This window comes from Phacochoerus africanus, chromosome 1 (genome assembly GCF_016906955.1).
Source record: "Phacochoerus africanus isolate WHEZ1 chromosome 1, ROS_Pafr_v1, whole genome shotgun sequence".
In the NCBI taxonomy this organism is placed as follows: Eukaryota; Metazoa; Chordata; class Mammalia; order Artiodactyla; family Suidae; genus Phacochoerus; species Phacochoerus africanus.
In genome coordinates, this window is record NC_062544.1 from 96,849,153 (window position 1) to 96,863,837 (window position 14,685).

Here is a 14,685-nt window from a genome sequence, read left to right on the forward strand (position 1 = left end):
CCACATGCTATGGGTGCAGCCAAGCAAAGATGCGCTCTAGGCAGTACTTTGGTAGAGAAGATAGTTTAGCACCGTTTCCTTTATATACCCTCTTGGAGCAAAAATTAAAGAAAGTCAGTTCTGCCCATCTTTAAAGAGAAATGTGGAGTTCCCATCATGGTGCAGCAGAAATGAATCCGACTAGAAACTATGAGGTTGCATGTTCGATCCCTGTCCTCGCTCAGTGGGTTGAGGATCCAGCATTGCCATGAGCTGTGGTGTAGGTCCCAGATGCAACTTGGATCTGACATTGCTGTGGCTGTGTCATAGGCCGGTGGCTATAGCTCTGATTAGACCCCTAGCCTGGGAACCTCCATATGCTGCAGATGCAGCCCTAAAAAGACAAAAATACCCCCAAAAATTTAAAAATATAAAATAAAGTGAAATGTGTATAAAGTAGGAAAATGTTTAGAAACTCTTCTCTAGATCTCAGATATAATCTCCTATCATGTAATATATTTGATAAGTAGGTATCAGGGGTTTTCTTTGTTCTTACAAATTAGAGGAGTCCCTGTCATGGATTAGTAGTTAACCTACTAGTATCCATGAGGATGCAGGTTTGATCCCTGGTCTTTCTCAGTGGGTTGAGGCACTGGCATTGCCATGAGCTGTGGTGTAGGTCTCAGACATTGCTTGGATCCTACATTGCTGTAGCTGTAGCATAGGCCAGCAGCTATAGCTCTGATTTGACCCCTAGCCTGAGAATCTCCAAATGCCTCAGGTGCAGCCCTAAAAAGACAAAAAATACAAAAAAAAAATAGAGAAGATTGTGAAATCTAAAGTGATTAAATCCACTGTTTGGTAAGTGCCTTAGCTTAATGACTTTAATCTTTGTTTATTTTATTTTTCTTGAATGTCTTTAAACCGATTTGAGAACTGTATAATACACCCATGTGAGGAAGCCATATACCCCTGGAGTCCTGCAAATGAAGGCAAAGGACTTAGGCTGCCCACCAAAGGATGTGATTCCTTCACACCCTCTGTACCATACCACGTGGGTTTCTAGGGCACACGTGTCTGTGTGTGGCAGAACCCAGCTGATAATCAGTCACACATTGATTAAGTGGATGGAATGGGAAGCTGATGAACACAGATTCACTCTCTGTTGCTGAAGCCATAGGGAACTCTCTGAGGAGGCCCTGGAATCCTCCTTTGTGCACAGTCAACATTCCCATTGGCTCAGAAACAGTGATCTCTTTAAGTAGAAATATGAATGAAAAAGAATATAGTAATCACCTGCAGAGTGAAATTCCTTTTATAGTTTTAACCAGATGTAAGAGTGCCATGATAAAAGTACTAATTTTTCTATTGCCTATTCAGTCAACAAAACCATTGGGCTCCAAAGTCTTCAAATTGTCAACTCTCCCTCAGGGCTGTAATGTATTTAAAAACCATTTTGCTGGATAAGAATTCTAAAGAAGCTTGTTAAAAACATCTGAAGTCACTACTAAACAAATTTCTTTAGTTCTAAACACAAAACTCTAAAGGGTTCAATAAAGCATTGTTGAGAATATTATTATCTAAGTACCTGCTTTGGTAAGAAATCCTTCAATGTGACATATTTACTTTAAATTCTCATTCAAAATGACACTATTGTATAAATAGGTACTTAACCAATCATTGACACCATTATTCACAGTTGAATAGTCATGGTATATAATTAGGATTCTTTTAAAGGGTGCACAATGGTTAAAATGAATTTGGCTTTAGTGAATTTTAATATTACATTAAAAAAAAACCACTTCCAATTAATGGCAACTGAATCAAAAAGCAATATGAAATTAAGAATGTTTATAAGAGTATAAGAAAAAAACCTCTATTTTACAGTTAATGGATATTCTCTCCTTAGCTAAGCTATGTACATAGCCCTTCTAAATTTACCACATAACAATGAAAATGCCCTACTTCTAAACATCATCCCCTCACCCACAGCTTCATATCTCTAGGTAACTGTCCAAATATACCAATCAAATCTAATTCATATAAACTTAGAAAAGAGAAATCCAGTTCCAGTTAGCTGTATTTCCAAAACAAATAGCAATATAAATTTGAACTCAAAAATATTCATATAGGCAACATTGTCAAGTCATAGTCTTACTTACTTTCCTTGATAAATTATAGAATTTGAGCAGTTGATCCAAGTGTCAGGTATTTAAGAAGCTTGTTTATCTCATAAATATAATCTCAGTGTAGAATCTAAGATTTGCTGTTAGTTAAAACGGAAACAGACGCACAGATGTAGAGAACAGATGTATTGTTTCCAGAGAGGAGGGGGAGGGAGTGGGATGGATCAGGAGTTTGGGGTTAATAGATGCAAACTATTACATTTAGAAAGGATAAGCAATGAGGTCCTACTGTACAGGATAGGGAACTACATCCAATCTCTTGGGATAGACCATGATGGAAGATATTATGAGAAAAAGAATGGGTATATATGTAGGACTGGGTCACTTTGCTATACAGCATAAATTGGCACAACATTTTGCTATACAGCATAAATTTGCACAATATACTTAATTAAAAAATTAAAAGTTTAAAAAAATTTTAAAATGAGATTTGCCGTTGTAGGGAGCAGAGTGTGGATGGATATTCTGTACCATTAGTGAACTCTACACGTGAAAAGTGTCAGTGTTCCCACTTCCTCATTCTGATAACTAAAAGTGTGTCATTTCCAGACCTGGCCAAATGTCTCTTCTAGCTACTGCAAAATTGCCCTTTGGTGAGGACAATACACAAGTACTTTTATTTTGATAATTTCCATAAATATTCTACGGTAGCATTAGTAAAACCTCAAGTGAATTTCAGATCTCATCTGTAAGGTTATGGTGATTGAAGTTATTACTAAATGCACATATATGTGAGCAAAACCATGGTTTTATAATGGAAATTCCCCTTGTGGGAACAAGATTTTTCAAAATCTTTGGATTGCTCCATTTTGACTAGTAATCTCAAAACAGAATGTTTTAATTAAGTTCCTTTTAATTGGAGGTTTGCTCTTTCATCATTTTTCCATTCAGTATCTACAAAGCATATATTGCATGCCAGATACTGTAGACAGCACTATGACACTACCAATAGACAGTGTGAGCAAGCAGATGTGATTTCAGCCCTTTTAGAATGAAATATCTAAATTTGAAAAGTAGGTAAATGTTAGCTGTTTTTAATTTCACTGAACATTTAATCTTGCTGTGGTAAAAACTAATTCACAAACATTGTTTGGAGTATCTACTCTTGTTTTGAGTGTCTATAATTAGTAATTCCTAACTATAGGAATACCAAAAGCTGTGTAAACATAACCCTTGTCCTCTTGGAAGGTATATGGAAAGAAGCAAGTAGAGAATAATAAAGGAAAGTAAGAGTCAGAGCTAGCATGGAGTTCTCAGCGTCCTTCCAAACCTCCAACATTTGTTGGAGATCATTCCAAAATATTTCCAGAATGGAGTCATATCTATCAGCTTTGCCACAGCTTTCTGGGTTTCAAACATATATGTAGGTGTAGGTGTAGATGTAGATGTAAGTGTAGATGTAGATGTAGGTGAAGGTGTAGGTGTAGTTGTAGCTCTAGGTGTAGATGAAGATGTAGGTGTAGATATAGGTGTAGGTGTAGATATAGATGAAGGTGTAAATATAGATGTAAGTGTAGGTATAGGTGTAGATGTAGGTATAGGTGTAGATATAGATATAGATGAAGGTGTAGATGTAGGTGTAGGTGTAGATGTAGGTGTAGGTGTAGGTATAGGTGTAGACATGGATATAGAGATAGATTTTTTTTTTAAAGACTGCCCTCTCCAAGTTGGAAATCATCAAAGTAGCTGAGGGTTAATGAGTGTTTCTGAGGATGGGGAATCTTTCCCAATCTTTTTTCCTCTCCCCAAGGCAGCCCTTCTTAAACCCTACCAAGAACCCTCTGAAAATGAAACAAAACCCAGGCCAACATCACAATGGAAAAAGAAGCAACATGTCTACACACACTACACAGTGTTATACACTCGCATCACAGGATGCTGTGTTCGGATCCCTATTTCCCAAGTTAAGTGAAATCCCCTTATGCCATTTATGTTATGAAATCATCGTTGCCACTGGAAGATCCTTTACACTAACTAGTTTGTGTGTAAGCTCATGTCTTTCTCTGCACTTCACATGTGCTAAAAATAGTCAGGTGTAAATGCAACTGGATTCTAGAAATATTAAAAACCGAGACGCAGAAAACAAACAGGTAAGAAAGAAGAAAAATGACCTTAAACTGCATTCTTTTAAAGTCATGTTGCATGCCTACTAACAAGTCCTATGGTTTTGCATAAGTCACTCTAGGAAAGGAGCACAATCTTTTTTTTTTTTTTTTTTTTTTTTTTGCTATTTCTTGAGCCACTTCTGCAGCATATGGAGGTTCCCAGGCTAGGGGTCAAATTGGAGCTGTAGCCACTGGCCTACACCAGAGCCACAGCAACGCGGGATCCGAGCTGCATCTGCAACCTACACCACAGCTCACAGCAACGCCGGATGGTTAACCCACTGAGCAAGGGCAGGGATCAAACCCGCAACCTCATGGTTCCTGGTCGGTCAGATTCGTTAACCACTGCACCATGACGGGAACTCCTGGGCTGCAAATATTTTGACCTGAGGCATGTAGATACAAGAGGGAAAAAGAGGGTGATATTTCTTTTCCTTTTTTTCCACTTGTATTATCCAAAAAAATTCCTTCTTTCTACTTTTACATTCCTATGATTTCAAATCCAAAGCTCCCCAAGATTCCAAAACAGGAAGGATCACTAAATGTGTTCCAATGTAGGACAAACCAATCAAAAAAGAACATGTCAGGTCATCAGACTGAGGCCTGAATAATTCAAATAATTGCCCCATTTCAGTTCATCAAAAATGCAAGCTTGACCTCTTTGCATTTTTAAACAAGATGTAATATAATTATTACACAAAGTCTCATGCCCTTTCACAATATTGGTTTCAAACAAATAACTGAGAAACAGTATAAATAAAATCAAACCAAGAGTTACCAACATTGGCTTATACAATAGCAGTTTATAGACAGAGTACACTTCTCAAACTGTAGGATTCATCAGAATCATTTGGAGAGCTTGTTAAAACACAGATTCCAAGTGAAGAGAATCCGATTCTAATTTAAATCCTCGATCATGCTTGGAGGGGTAGTGGCCTAGAATATTGACAATCCCAGGAATGTTCATACAGGTAATTCTCATTGTAGCCCATATCCTGGCATTAACATAGGTTTGAAGCCAGTTATGCGTGCTCTTTTGGGGGTGAAGGGGAGGGGCCTCCACAGCATGGGGAAATTGCTGGGCCAGGGATCGAACCCTTGAGCAACTTGAGTTACAGCAGTGATGATTCCAGATCCTTAACCCACTGTGCCACCAAGGAACTCCCAGCCTAGATGTGCTCTTTTTCCTTCCTTTTTAGGGCTGCACCTGTGGCATATGAAAATCCCCAGGCTGGGATCGAAATCAGAGCTACGGCTGCAGGCCTATGCCACAGCCACAGCAATGCCAGATCCGAGCCATATCTGCAACCTATGCCACAGCTTGTGGCAACACTGGATCCTTAACACACTGAGCAAGGTTGGGGATCACACATCCTAATGGATACTTATCAGGTTCTTAACCCGGTAAGCCACAGTGAGAACTCTCCAGTTATGCATGCTCTTGATGAGTGTGAGCTTGAACATTTTCCCCAACTTGCCAATGATCCTATATTTCATTTGGAAAGTTACAATATTGATGAACTCTCTTAGACTTAAAATTTCTTTGAAATATCAGCAGGAGATGAACAACACAGATGCTTTTCGGACCTTAGATCTGATATTTTTCTCTACATCAATGCTCTTTGGAAACTTTATCCAAATTACTGTTGAAAAGGTTTACTTCAGAATTAGGGTGACCAGCTCCACCCAGGGTCTCTTGAGTGTGAGCAGCTTTGTTTTGCAGAGGCAGTGGCTAAAACAGATCAGACATTCCCATCAGCTGTTGGGTCATTGGGCTTTTTAGTGGAATTACAGCAGGTTACAGTATTTTTCTTTGCAGCTTAAACACTGAGCAAACCCAGACATCCAGAAACGCTAAAATGAAAAAAAAAAAACAAAAAACCTGTTTCCTCTTGCTTTGCTTTTTGCCAAGAAAACTCCATCCGACAGCACATTCTATACATTTTGAGTAAATGAAATTACCCTTAATGTGTTGGCAACATCTGTCACAAAATCCTCTCAGTCTAAGGCTTAAATGCATTGGAAAGGAAGGGATTTGACAGTATATTTAATGAGGTCCAATTATGGTTGAGGGCACTAGTTTTGCCTTAATAACCATAGGGTTTTTCTTTCCCTCTTTTGTTCTTTCTTTGTTCCCCTCCTCCCCCCGCTTATTTTTTTAGGGCTACAGGTGTGGCATACGGAGGCTCCCAGGCTAGGGGTCATATTGGAGCTGTAGCCACTGGCCTAAGCCACAGCCACAGCAATGCCAGATCCTTAACCCACTGAGTGAGGCCAGGAATCAAACCTGTGTCCTCATGAATACTAGTTGGATTCGTTTCCGCTGAGCCATGACGGGAACTCCCCCTCCCCTTTTTTATGTCTTACACAAAATAAAAGAGATTCTGTGATCTTTGATGAACACAGTGGCTGCCAAACCCCACTCGTTGTTGTATATAACCAGCACTCCTTGAGTCTGTCCCTGGTAAAGTATCATCAAGACAATGAGTTTTTCTAAGGGGTTCTTGAATGTTTCCAATTTACTCACTGATTGTAAATTTCTTCCATCCCTTGAAACTCTTAAATATGATCTTAATAATTGGTGGGAATCCTTTATTTATGGAACGTTTTTACTAAACATGAACAGGAATGTGTGTCCTTGCCTGTCTTCCCCCAGGAACCCTTATTATTTTGTTCATTTTATTTGCAATAACTGGCCTGGTTAGGAGAGGAATGGTTCCCTTACATTGTCCTCCACTCCATGCTGAATGCTGCTAAAAAATCATTCCCAATTACAAATTATGACGCAGCCCTCCCCACTCTCTGCCTTTGATTGTTAGGTTTCTGGTTTATACACAGCAGTCCTCACTCTGCGGCATTTGTAAGCAAATGAGTTCCCAATCCCTTTCTGTGAAAGGATTCTCTAAAGAAAACAGACCCTCTTTCCTCAATTAATTCCAAATTCAGGCATCTAATCCTTCCACACTTACCATGCTTGGATCTTGATTCATCTGTCACATGCTCACCTTATCTCATTTGCATATTGCCACCCAAACAAAGACTTAAGACTATCTCTCACAAGGCCGGGGAGTGAGGTTACCCCTAGGGTATTGAGAAGAAAGCCTGCTAGCCAAACACAATTTGGTCTTTCTCTGATTTATGATAAACAATCCTACATGTAACTAGAGCAAGCTGATTAGAATTGTGGGGTTTCCAGGATTGAGGCATTTTTGCTGTATGTCAGAAACTCTAGGGAGCCGATATTCTGAGAGCCTACATCTCAAGTTTAAGAAGAGTATTAAAGTCTTGCACCTGCTAAGGATTAGGATGTTGTGAAAGTGCCACTTTTTGGGTGAAGAAAAATGTATGCTTCAGTACTTCTGTCTTAACATGAGGTTATTCTATACTTTATCCCTACGTGATTTAAGAGAATCTCAGTTCTTCTTCAAGTATTTACTTGTAGTTTGGTACAACAAATACCCCAAATAAAGGCTTATAAGTTTTTAGGGTTTTTTTAAGGAAAAATAAAAATGTTTTTCTTAAATTGAGGCAGCAGGAAGAAAATGATGTGTCTCTGAATTATAATTAAGGAAGAGTTTATCTTATCATGTCTCTCATTCAAGAAGCATTCTGATGAATGACAAGTTGTGGAAGCATCAAGAAATTCAAACAATGCAAATGCACAACAATATCTACTTACAGACTTCAGATTATAAAATAACATATGTTTTCTGATTGATTTGAGCTCAAATGTCCAAATGTCTTTGAGAACAAAGCTGGCCCTGTATATCAAGCACTTACAAATATCTGGCTCAGTTTCTGTTTCCTCTCCATATTCATGAGAAGGAACCCATAAGGAAGGCTGAGTGACAGCCTGATCTTTTAACAGGTACAGTCAGAGAACTGGATTTGGATAATATCATGAGGAACCAATCAGCCTGAGCACAGACATTTTCGGACACATTTGCATTGTGGGTAATTTGTTCAGGTGCTGAGATCCTGCTGTCCATTACAAATCTGTCCTTCTTTTATTTCTTCAAAATGTTCACTTACATGAAAAAAAGTTCACACAGTGAGAAAAATAACATTTATAGAAACAATAGCATTCACATTATTAATCATTTTATTACCACTGGGTACTTAAATGAGCTTATTATAGCATAAGCTTCTGCCTTTATCATCACCTTTAAAATGAAGCTTTGGAATAATATAATAAAAAAGTGCCATCCAACCCTAGCTTTTCAATTGTTTTAAACAAAATTTGATCCATTCTTTAAGTTACTTAAGGGAGAATAGTAGGATAGAAGAAAGGAAAAGAAAGGTAGGATGGCCAGGCTCTATACCTCACAGGTCATGTGATACTTGGTATATGGGCAGAAGCTTTTATTTCTTGCATTTCCAACAGTTATGATAAATCAAAAAGCATGTTATAGAAGTAGGTATTTCCAACACCTGATGAAACAATTGATATTTTTGCATTTAAAAAAGTTTAGCAGTGTTCCACTTGATCAGCATTTAGTCATTAAGTATCCTTCTGTCTTGTGTCAAAAGCACAAATAGGGAGTTCCGTGGTGGTCTAGTGGTTAAAGATCTGGCTTTGTTACTGCTCTGGCGTGGGTTTGATCTATGGCCTCAAAACTTCTGCATGCTGCCAGCACAGCCAAAAAGAAAAGCATAGATAGAAAGAAGTGGGTCAGAAGATTAGGAGGAAAGACTATGGGAAATTGTAAATTTGATTTTTATAACATGTTAGATTTTGCTATGCCCTTTAAAGAGATCCAGTCAAGAAATACACCTAGAGCAGCATTATCCCCTCATGGAAAATTGTATTGAGGTAATCAAGGATTATCTATACAAACAGAATAAATGGCATAAGCCAAAAGTCTTACTCAATACCAAGAAAAATTTCAGAATTCCCATTCATATTTTAAGTCAGAAAAGTTTGTATTTAGAACAATGAGAAGATATAGATGATGTCTTAGTATACATTTTACAATGAATATTGGAATTATAAATGGGATTTTAGACACGTCACAGATAAATTACATCAGGGGAAAGAAGTCTCTAATGGTATATAGACAAGCACAAAATGGCATGGATGGATGTAAAAGTCATACATGGCTCAGCCTTTTCAGTACAAAGCAAGCTCTGTGAGGTTAACATGTGAATTTGTCTAAGTTTCCTTCTTTATGGACTATGTTTTGAGATGGACATTTTGTGTGCTTATAGGGTGCTGTGATTACACCAACGATGGACCATCCTATGTCAATGCAGCCCGCAAACATGATGGGCCCCCTGACACAACAGATGAATCATCTTTCTTTGGGCACAACAGGAACGGTGAGTTGAACAGTTTGTCCAGTTCTCTTTTCTTGGACTTCCTCCAAAGGATGCGATACTTTCTGTTTTTACCAGCATCATTAGCAGAATTGGTTCTGTACCCTTAACACACCTTTCAGGTTTCCCTCTGAATAAACTGCCCCATGCCTGTTTATTCTGTCCTGGGGCACATTTACTCTCATTGACAAGACTGAAAGTTCTACTGTGTTGCATTTAAATTTGAGTTACTTCTTGTTCCATTGACACAATGTGCTGGTTATGTCTGGTTTAGACTTTGTAACTTAATCCATTTGCTAGTTTTCTTTTCCCAGATACTCACCACTGCAACTAACAGCATCCCAGGTTATTCACAAGAAAGGGGCCAACCTGATGATGACTCATACACAGGGCTATTTATTTGCTTCCAATGTTTAAATCAACAAAAAGTAATTGAGAACCTCACATAATTGACCTATATTTATCTTTATGTTGAATATGTCAACATAGGTGGTATTGAAAAAAAAAAAGGATTATAATGCGCTTGATTTTTATAGGTCATCATGGTTTTGATTAGCTGTTATTTGTCCTTAGGGAATAAAACGCTATCAAAAAAAAAAAAATGCCTGGGACAGCATTGCTGTCATACCAACAAGGCATTTGAAATTATCAGCAAAACTTTGTTTTTTAAAAAAAATCTATGCAAAGACATTTCCCCACATGGTCAGGATGGCAAATGTCTAATTCAACCTGGAATCCTGCAACTTTGTTAATTATAGAGAATGATGAAAAATGTCAAAGCCAATCTCCCAGGTGACACCATTGGACAGTCTTTATTTTTCATAAAGCCGAACAGAGATAATTTTGTCATTGGTAAAGAGGCAGAAAAAAAAATGTATCTTCTCCTCAATAAGCCAGCTTCCATACTAGACAGAGCCCTGGACTAAGAGTGGGGAAATCCTAGGTTCAGATCTTGAGCCCTGTGGTTTCTATCTTTCCTTAAGAAGGTAACATTTCTTGGCCTCCATCCAACTGAAGTGTTGAACATAATGATATGTGGGACCCCTCCACCATATGCCTCTATGACTTTATGCTTGTATGTTTCATAGTCAGTACTCCTGGCATTCTTCTCAATTATTCTGGCATCATCTCCAAACACTCAAGAACACTATGTACACTAGATACATATTGGAAATTCTACCTTAAAGCAACAACTTGCGTGCTACCTAGATGTGTTGATGCACAAGTTTTTTTTTAAAATGTAAGGAGTTTCTGACTTCTCCATTGAGTCATCAATAATCTGGTCTAAATAGGAAGAAAGTCTATATACCTAATGGAAAGAGTCCCATTGTTTCAGTAAAGAAATCTAGCTTTATTAACATAAACAAAATACCTATCTGGATGTCTTCAGTTGCTAAACTTAAAAGAGGCTGTTGAAGATACCATCTGTGTCAGAAGACTAGATCAAATGATGCTTTAGGTCTCTGAACTAGACTTAAAAGTCATGTCTGAGACTACATTTAATTCTACAGTGTGGTACAGCTAATTTTCATTAGGGAGATAGAATTTGAAGGTACTATTTCTACAGCTTTTAGCAATATGTGAAGATTATTTGAGTTCCCTTTGATTTTTTAACAAAAAAGATCCCAGGAAAGTATTGGAATCCCTGAGGGTTCTCATACCTGACTATTGATTTCCCTGTATATCAACTTTCCTTTCCTTAAATGATCACAAATTCCAAATAAATGAAGCAATGCACTTTTACTATTTTGAATGATGATCTGAAACCTGATAAAAGAGGGAATTATAATGAAAAGCATAAAAAGAAACACATTATAAATTCTACTCCTTCAAATTAAAAGCAAAGCCAGCTGACTTGCTGAAATACAAATTTGGAAACTAGAAAAAATATGAGCTCACTTCATTGAGTCTGTGATTGAATCCTTTAAGAAATTGAAAAATAAGCTCAATTATATGGAATAGTTTCAAAAATTATAATAGTTATCGATTCAATAATGTGTATTATGACTAGTGTTTGAGCATTTTCAACAAGAATACACTTACATGAGACCACAATTTTTGCCCAGCTGGTAATAACCAAATTACCCAATAATGATATATATACTTTCCGTTATTAGAAAGCAAAATTTTAAGCATGTGGCTTATTTTTAACATCAAATTTCTTCTAGCTTTTTAAAAAATTCTTTTCCTCCACATTTGCACTAATGCTTAACTACATTGTAAGCTTTGTGTAAGTAGATGTTTTGCAAAGTTTTAAAATTTCATAAGGTTCTGAAAAGGCAGAGAGAAAATAGTATTAATTTATAGATCTATTCAACAAAAAATCACTGATGATGTTGAGTGCCCAGCATGAAATTATACATTTTTCGAAAACTATCACTCTTACATTTTGATAAGGTATTATAGATTTGTTTTATCTGAATTTTTGATTGGCATTTGGGGTGGCTATTATGCAGTTGACGTTGATTCTTTTAATCAATTTTCACTTCCTTATTCCATCTTTTCACCAAACTTTATCCATTGCTGGGAAGGTGGCCTGGTGTCATGGAAAGAACAGTGGGCATTGGAATTAAGCTTGAATTCCAAGCCTGGCTCTGCCCCTAATTAGCTATGCATGTTTATCCAAGGTTACTTAACCTCTCTGATCTTTTATTCTCTCTTTTGCAAAGTGAAAAAAATAATATTTATATCCCGGGGTATTATGAGTGTTAATGATACGATATATGTAAACATACATACTACAGTGTGTGATGCCCAGGAAATACTTCACAATGGATCCCTCCTCACCTCTCTTCCTCCTGTGGCTTCTGACTGGTGGGAACCGAGTCAGGGTCACCAGAAGGATGTAGGACACTGTCAAGTCTACAGTCCCACTCGCCAGTCTGCTCTGTTTCATTGGTCATAATATTTCTTTTTAGTTGCTACTTCCTGAGCTTCTAACCTACTCCTTTGCGGTCATAAATCCAAAAGTTCACGGAAGCCAGCCAAGCCACTTTCATGAGTAAAGCTAAGTTCAAACAAAAAAACCCCTGGAAATAGGTAATCAAATTTGGTCTCTATTTACCTGTGCCACATGTCATGTAATTTGGAAACTAGAAAAAATATGAGCTGAGTTCATTGAGGCTATGATTGAATCCTTTAAGAAATTGAAAAATAAGCTTAATTATATAGAACAGTTTCAAAAATTACAATAGTTATTGATTCAATAATGTATATTATGACTAGTATTTGAACATTTTCAACAAGAATACACTATTACATGTATACATATACACTTATACATATACATACACATATACACAATATTACAGATTCTATTTGAAATTAGCAATATTGTAATGCCATAGTCAGAACATCTCTGTCTGTGTGTTGGATGAATAGAAGGTGAGGTGCTGCCTTTGGCGGCTGGGGACCCAGTGCCTCTTCTAAAGTGGGCAGTCCCTACCCATCCCAACCCCAGAGGGCTATTGCCACATGGATGTAGAGACCCAGGGTGGCTTCACCATCTAGTTTTGTTAAGATAAGCTAAATAATTTGTATTTTAATGGGAAATTTTCCTATCTTCAAATACTGGACCCAGTTTGTCCTAAGAGCTCTCCATTTGTAACTCCTGTCCAAAGTTTTCCTGGTTCTCCTCCAACCTCTCTGGCCATTGCTTTTTTCTCTCATAGGTTGCTAAGTAAGTTTTTCAACTTACTTACTCATATGTGATTTCCTTAAGCAAGTTCATCCCCTTTCCCAGTTTGGAACTCTTTCCTTCTCCCTCCCCAATGCATACAATTACTTCCCAAGACCCATAGGCATTTGTCAAATACATCCCTTCCTTCATATTTCTATAGTCTCCACCCTGGGCCTCTTTTGATTAAATTGTATTAGTTCCCTAACTGTTCTTCCTGCTTCCTGTTCCAATTTGCTATGATCTGTTCTCCACCATGTTGCCACCGCCAGTTAATCTAAAATGCTCCAACCACATCTCTCTCCTATTGTAACTTTTTAGAGGCTTGCAGATGTCTAAGCTCACTGACTTTGTGCAAAACAAAGTATGAGCAGTGACAAGTCAAGATTACACTGGAGGAGTTCCCATCATGGCTCAGTGGAAATGAACCAGACTAGTATCCATGAGGATGAGGGTTCAATCCTGGGCCTTGCTCAGTGGATCGGGGATCTGGCATTGCCATGAGCTGTGGTGAAGGTTGCAGATGTGGCTTGGATCCCATGATGCAGTAACTATGGCGTAGGCTGGCAGCTGTAGTTCCAATTCAACCCCTAGCCTGGGAACTTGCATATGCCACAAATGCAGCCCTGAAAAGCAAAAAAAAAAAAAGATTACACAAGAACCTCGACTCCAGAAATAGGTTCCAAGGGCAGAGCAGAGAGATTCAGGGAACAACCAAAGTAGGAAGGATCCAGGGCTGATGGGGCCTGGAGCTAGATTAGAATTTTCCATTTTCAGAAGGAGCAGCTTAGGCCATAGGCTATGTCCCACTTGGATTTCTAAGACCCCTGGATAAAAGAAATGTATTGGACCAAAACCTCTTTTTATCTTCATGAAATTAGATCCTGTAATTCTAAATTATGAAATGGATGCCCTGTAGTTTATTTTTTATTTTTTAATTACTTAATGAATTTTATTACATTTATAGATGTACAACAATCATCACAACCAAATTTTATAGCATTTCCATCCCAAACCCTCAGTGCAAATTAGCTATTCTCCACCATTTGCCACCTCAAATGTTTATTGTTTAATCCCCTCCCTATTTTTAAGCCGGATAGAATCTGCAGGCCTTCAAATAAATGGATTTTATGCAAACAGTATAACTGTTTTATTCCAGTGCTCTGCTGACCTTGAAGAATTCTCTAGCTTTTCCGCTTTTGTTTATTTTTTGTCACAGGATTCTCTCAAGAACCAAAGCCCTGTTATCCATAATTTCCTTATCACTCTATTGTAAGCTTCAGCAGAAACCACTGGGGATTTTACTGTGTTACAAGAACCTCCAAATTGCATGACAATCTTGTTTTACAAGTTTCTTATCTCCTTTTCATTTGTTCAGTTGGTGGTCACCAGTGGCTTACAATGTCACCAGAATCTGTGGAAA

General features: G+C 37.8%; 1 protein-coding gene across 6 annotated transcripts in view; it reads left to right on the forward strand.

Annotated features, from left to right (window-relative positions):
• RBMS3 (RNA binding motif single stranded interacting protein 3) overlaps positions 1–14,685 on the forward strand; it is a 740,901-nt gene that overhangs the window by 668,874 nt on the left and 57,342 nt on the right. For all 6 annotated transcript variants that reach the window (XM_047769379.1, XM_047769355.1, XM_047769352.1 and 3 more), the window contains one exon: positions 9,479–9,589. In XM_047769379.1, the coding sequence (XP_047625335.1) occupies positions 9,479–9,589 (111 nt within the window). The remainder of the gene's footprint in view (positions 1–9,478; positions 9,590–14,685) is intronic.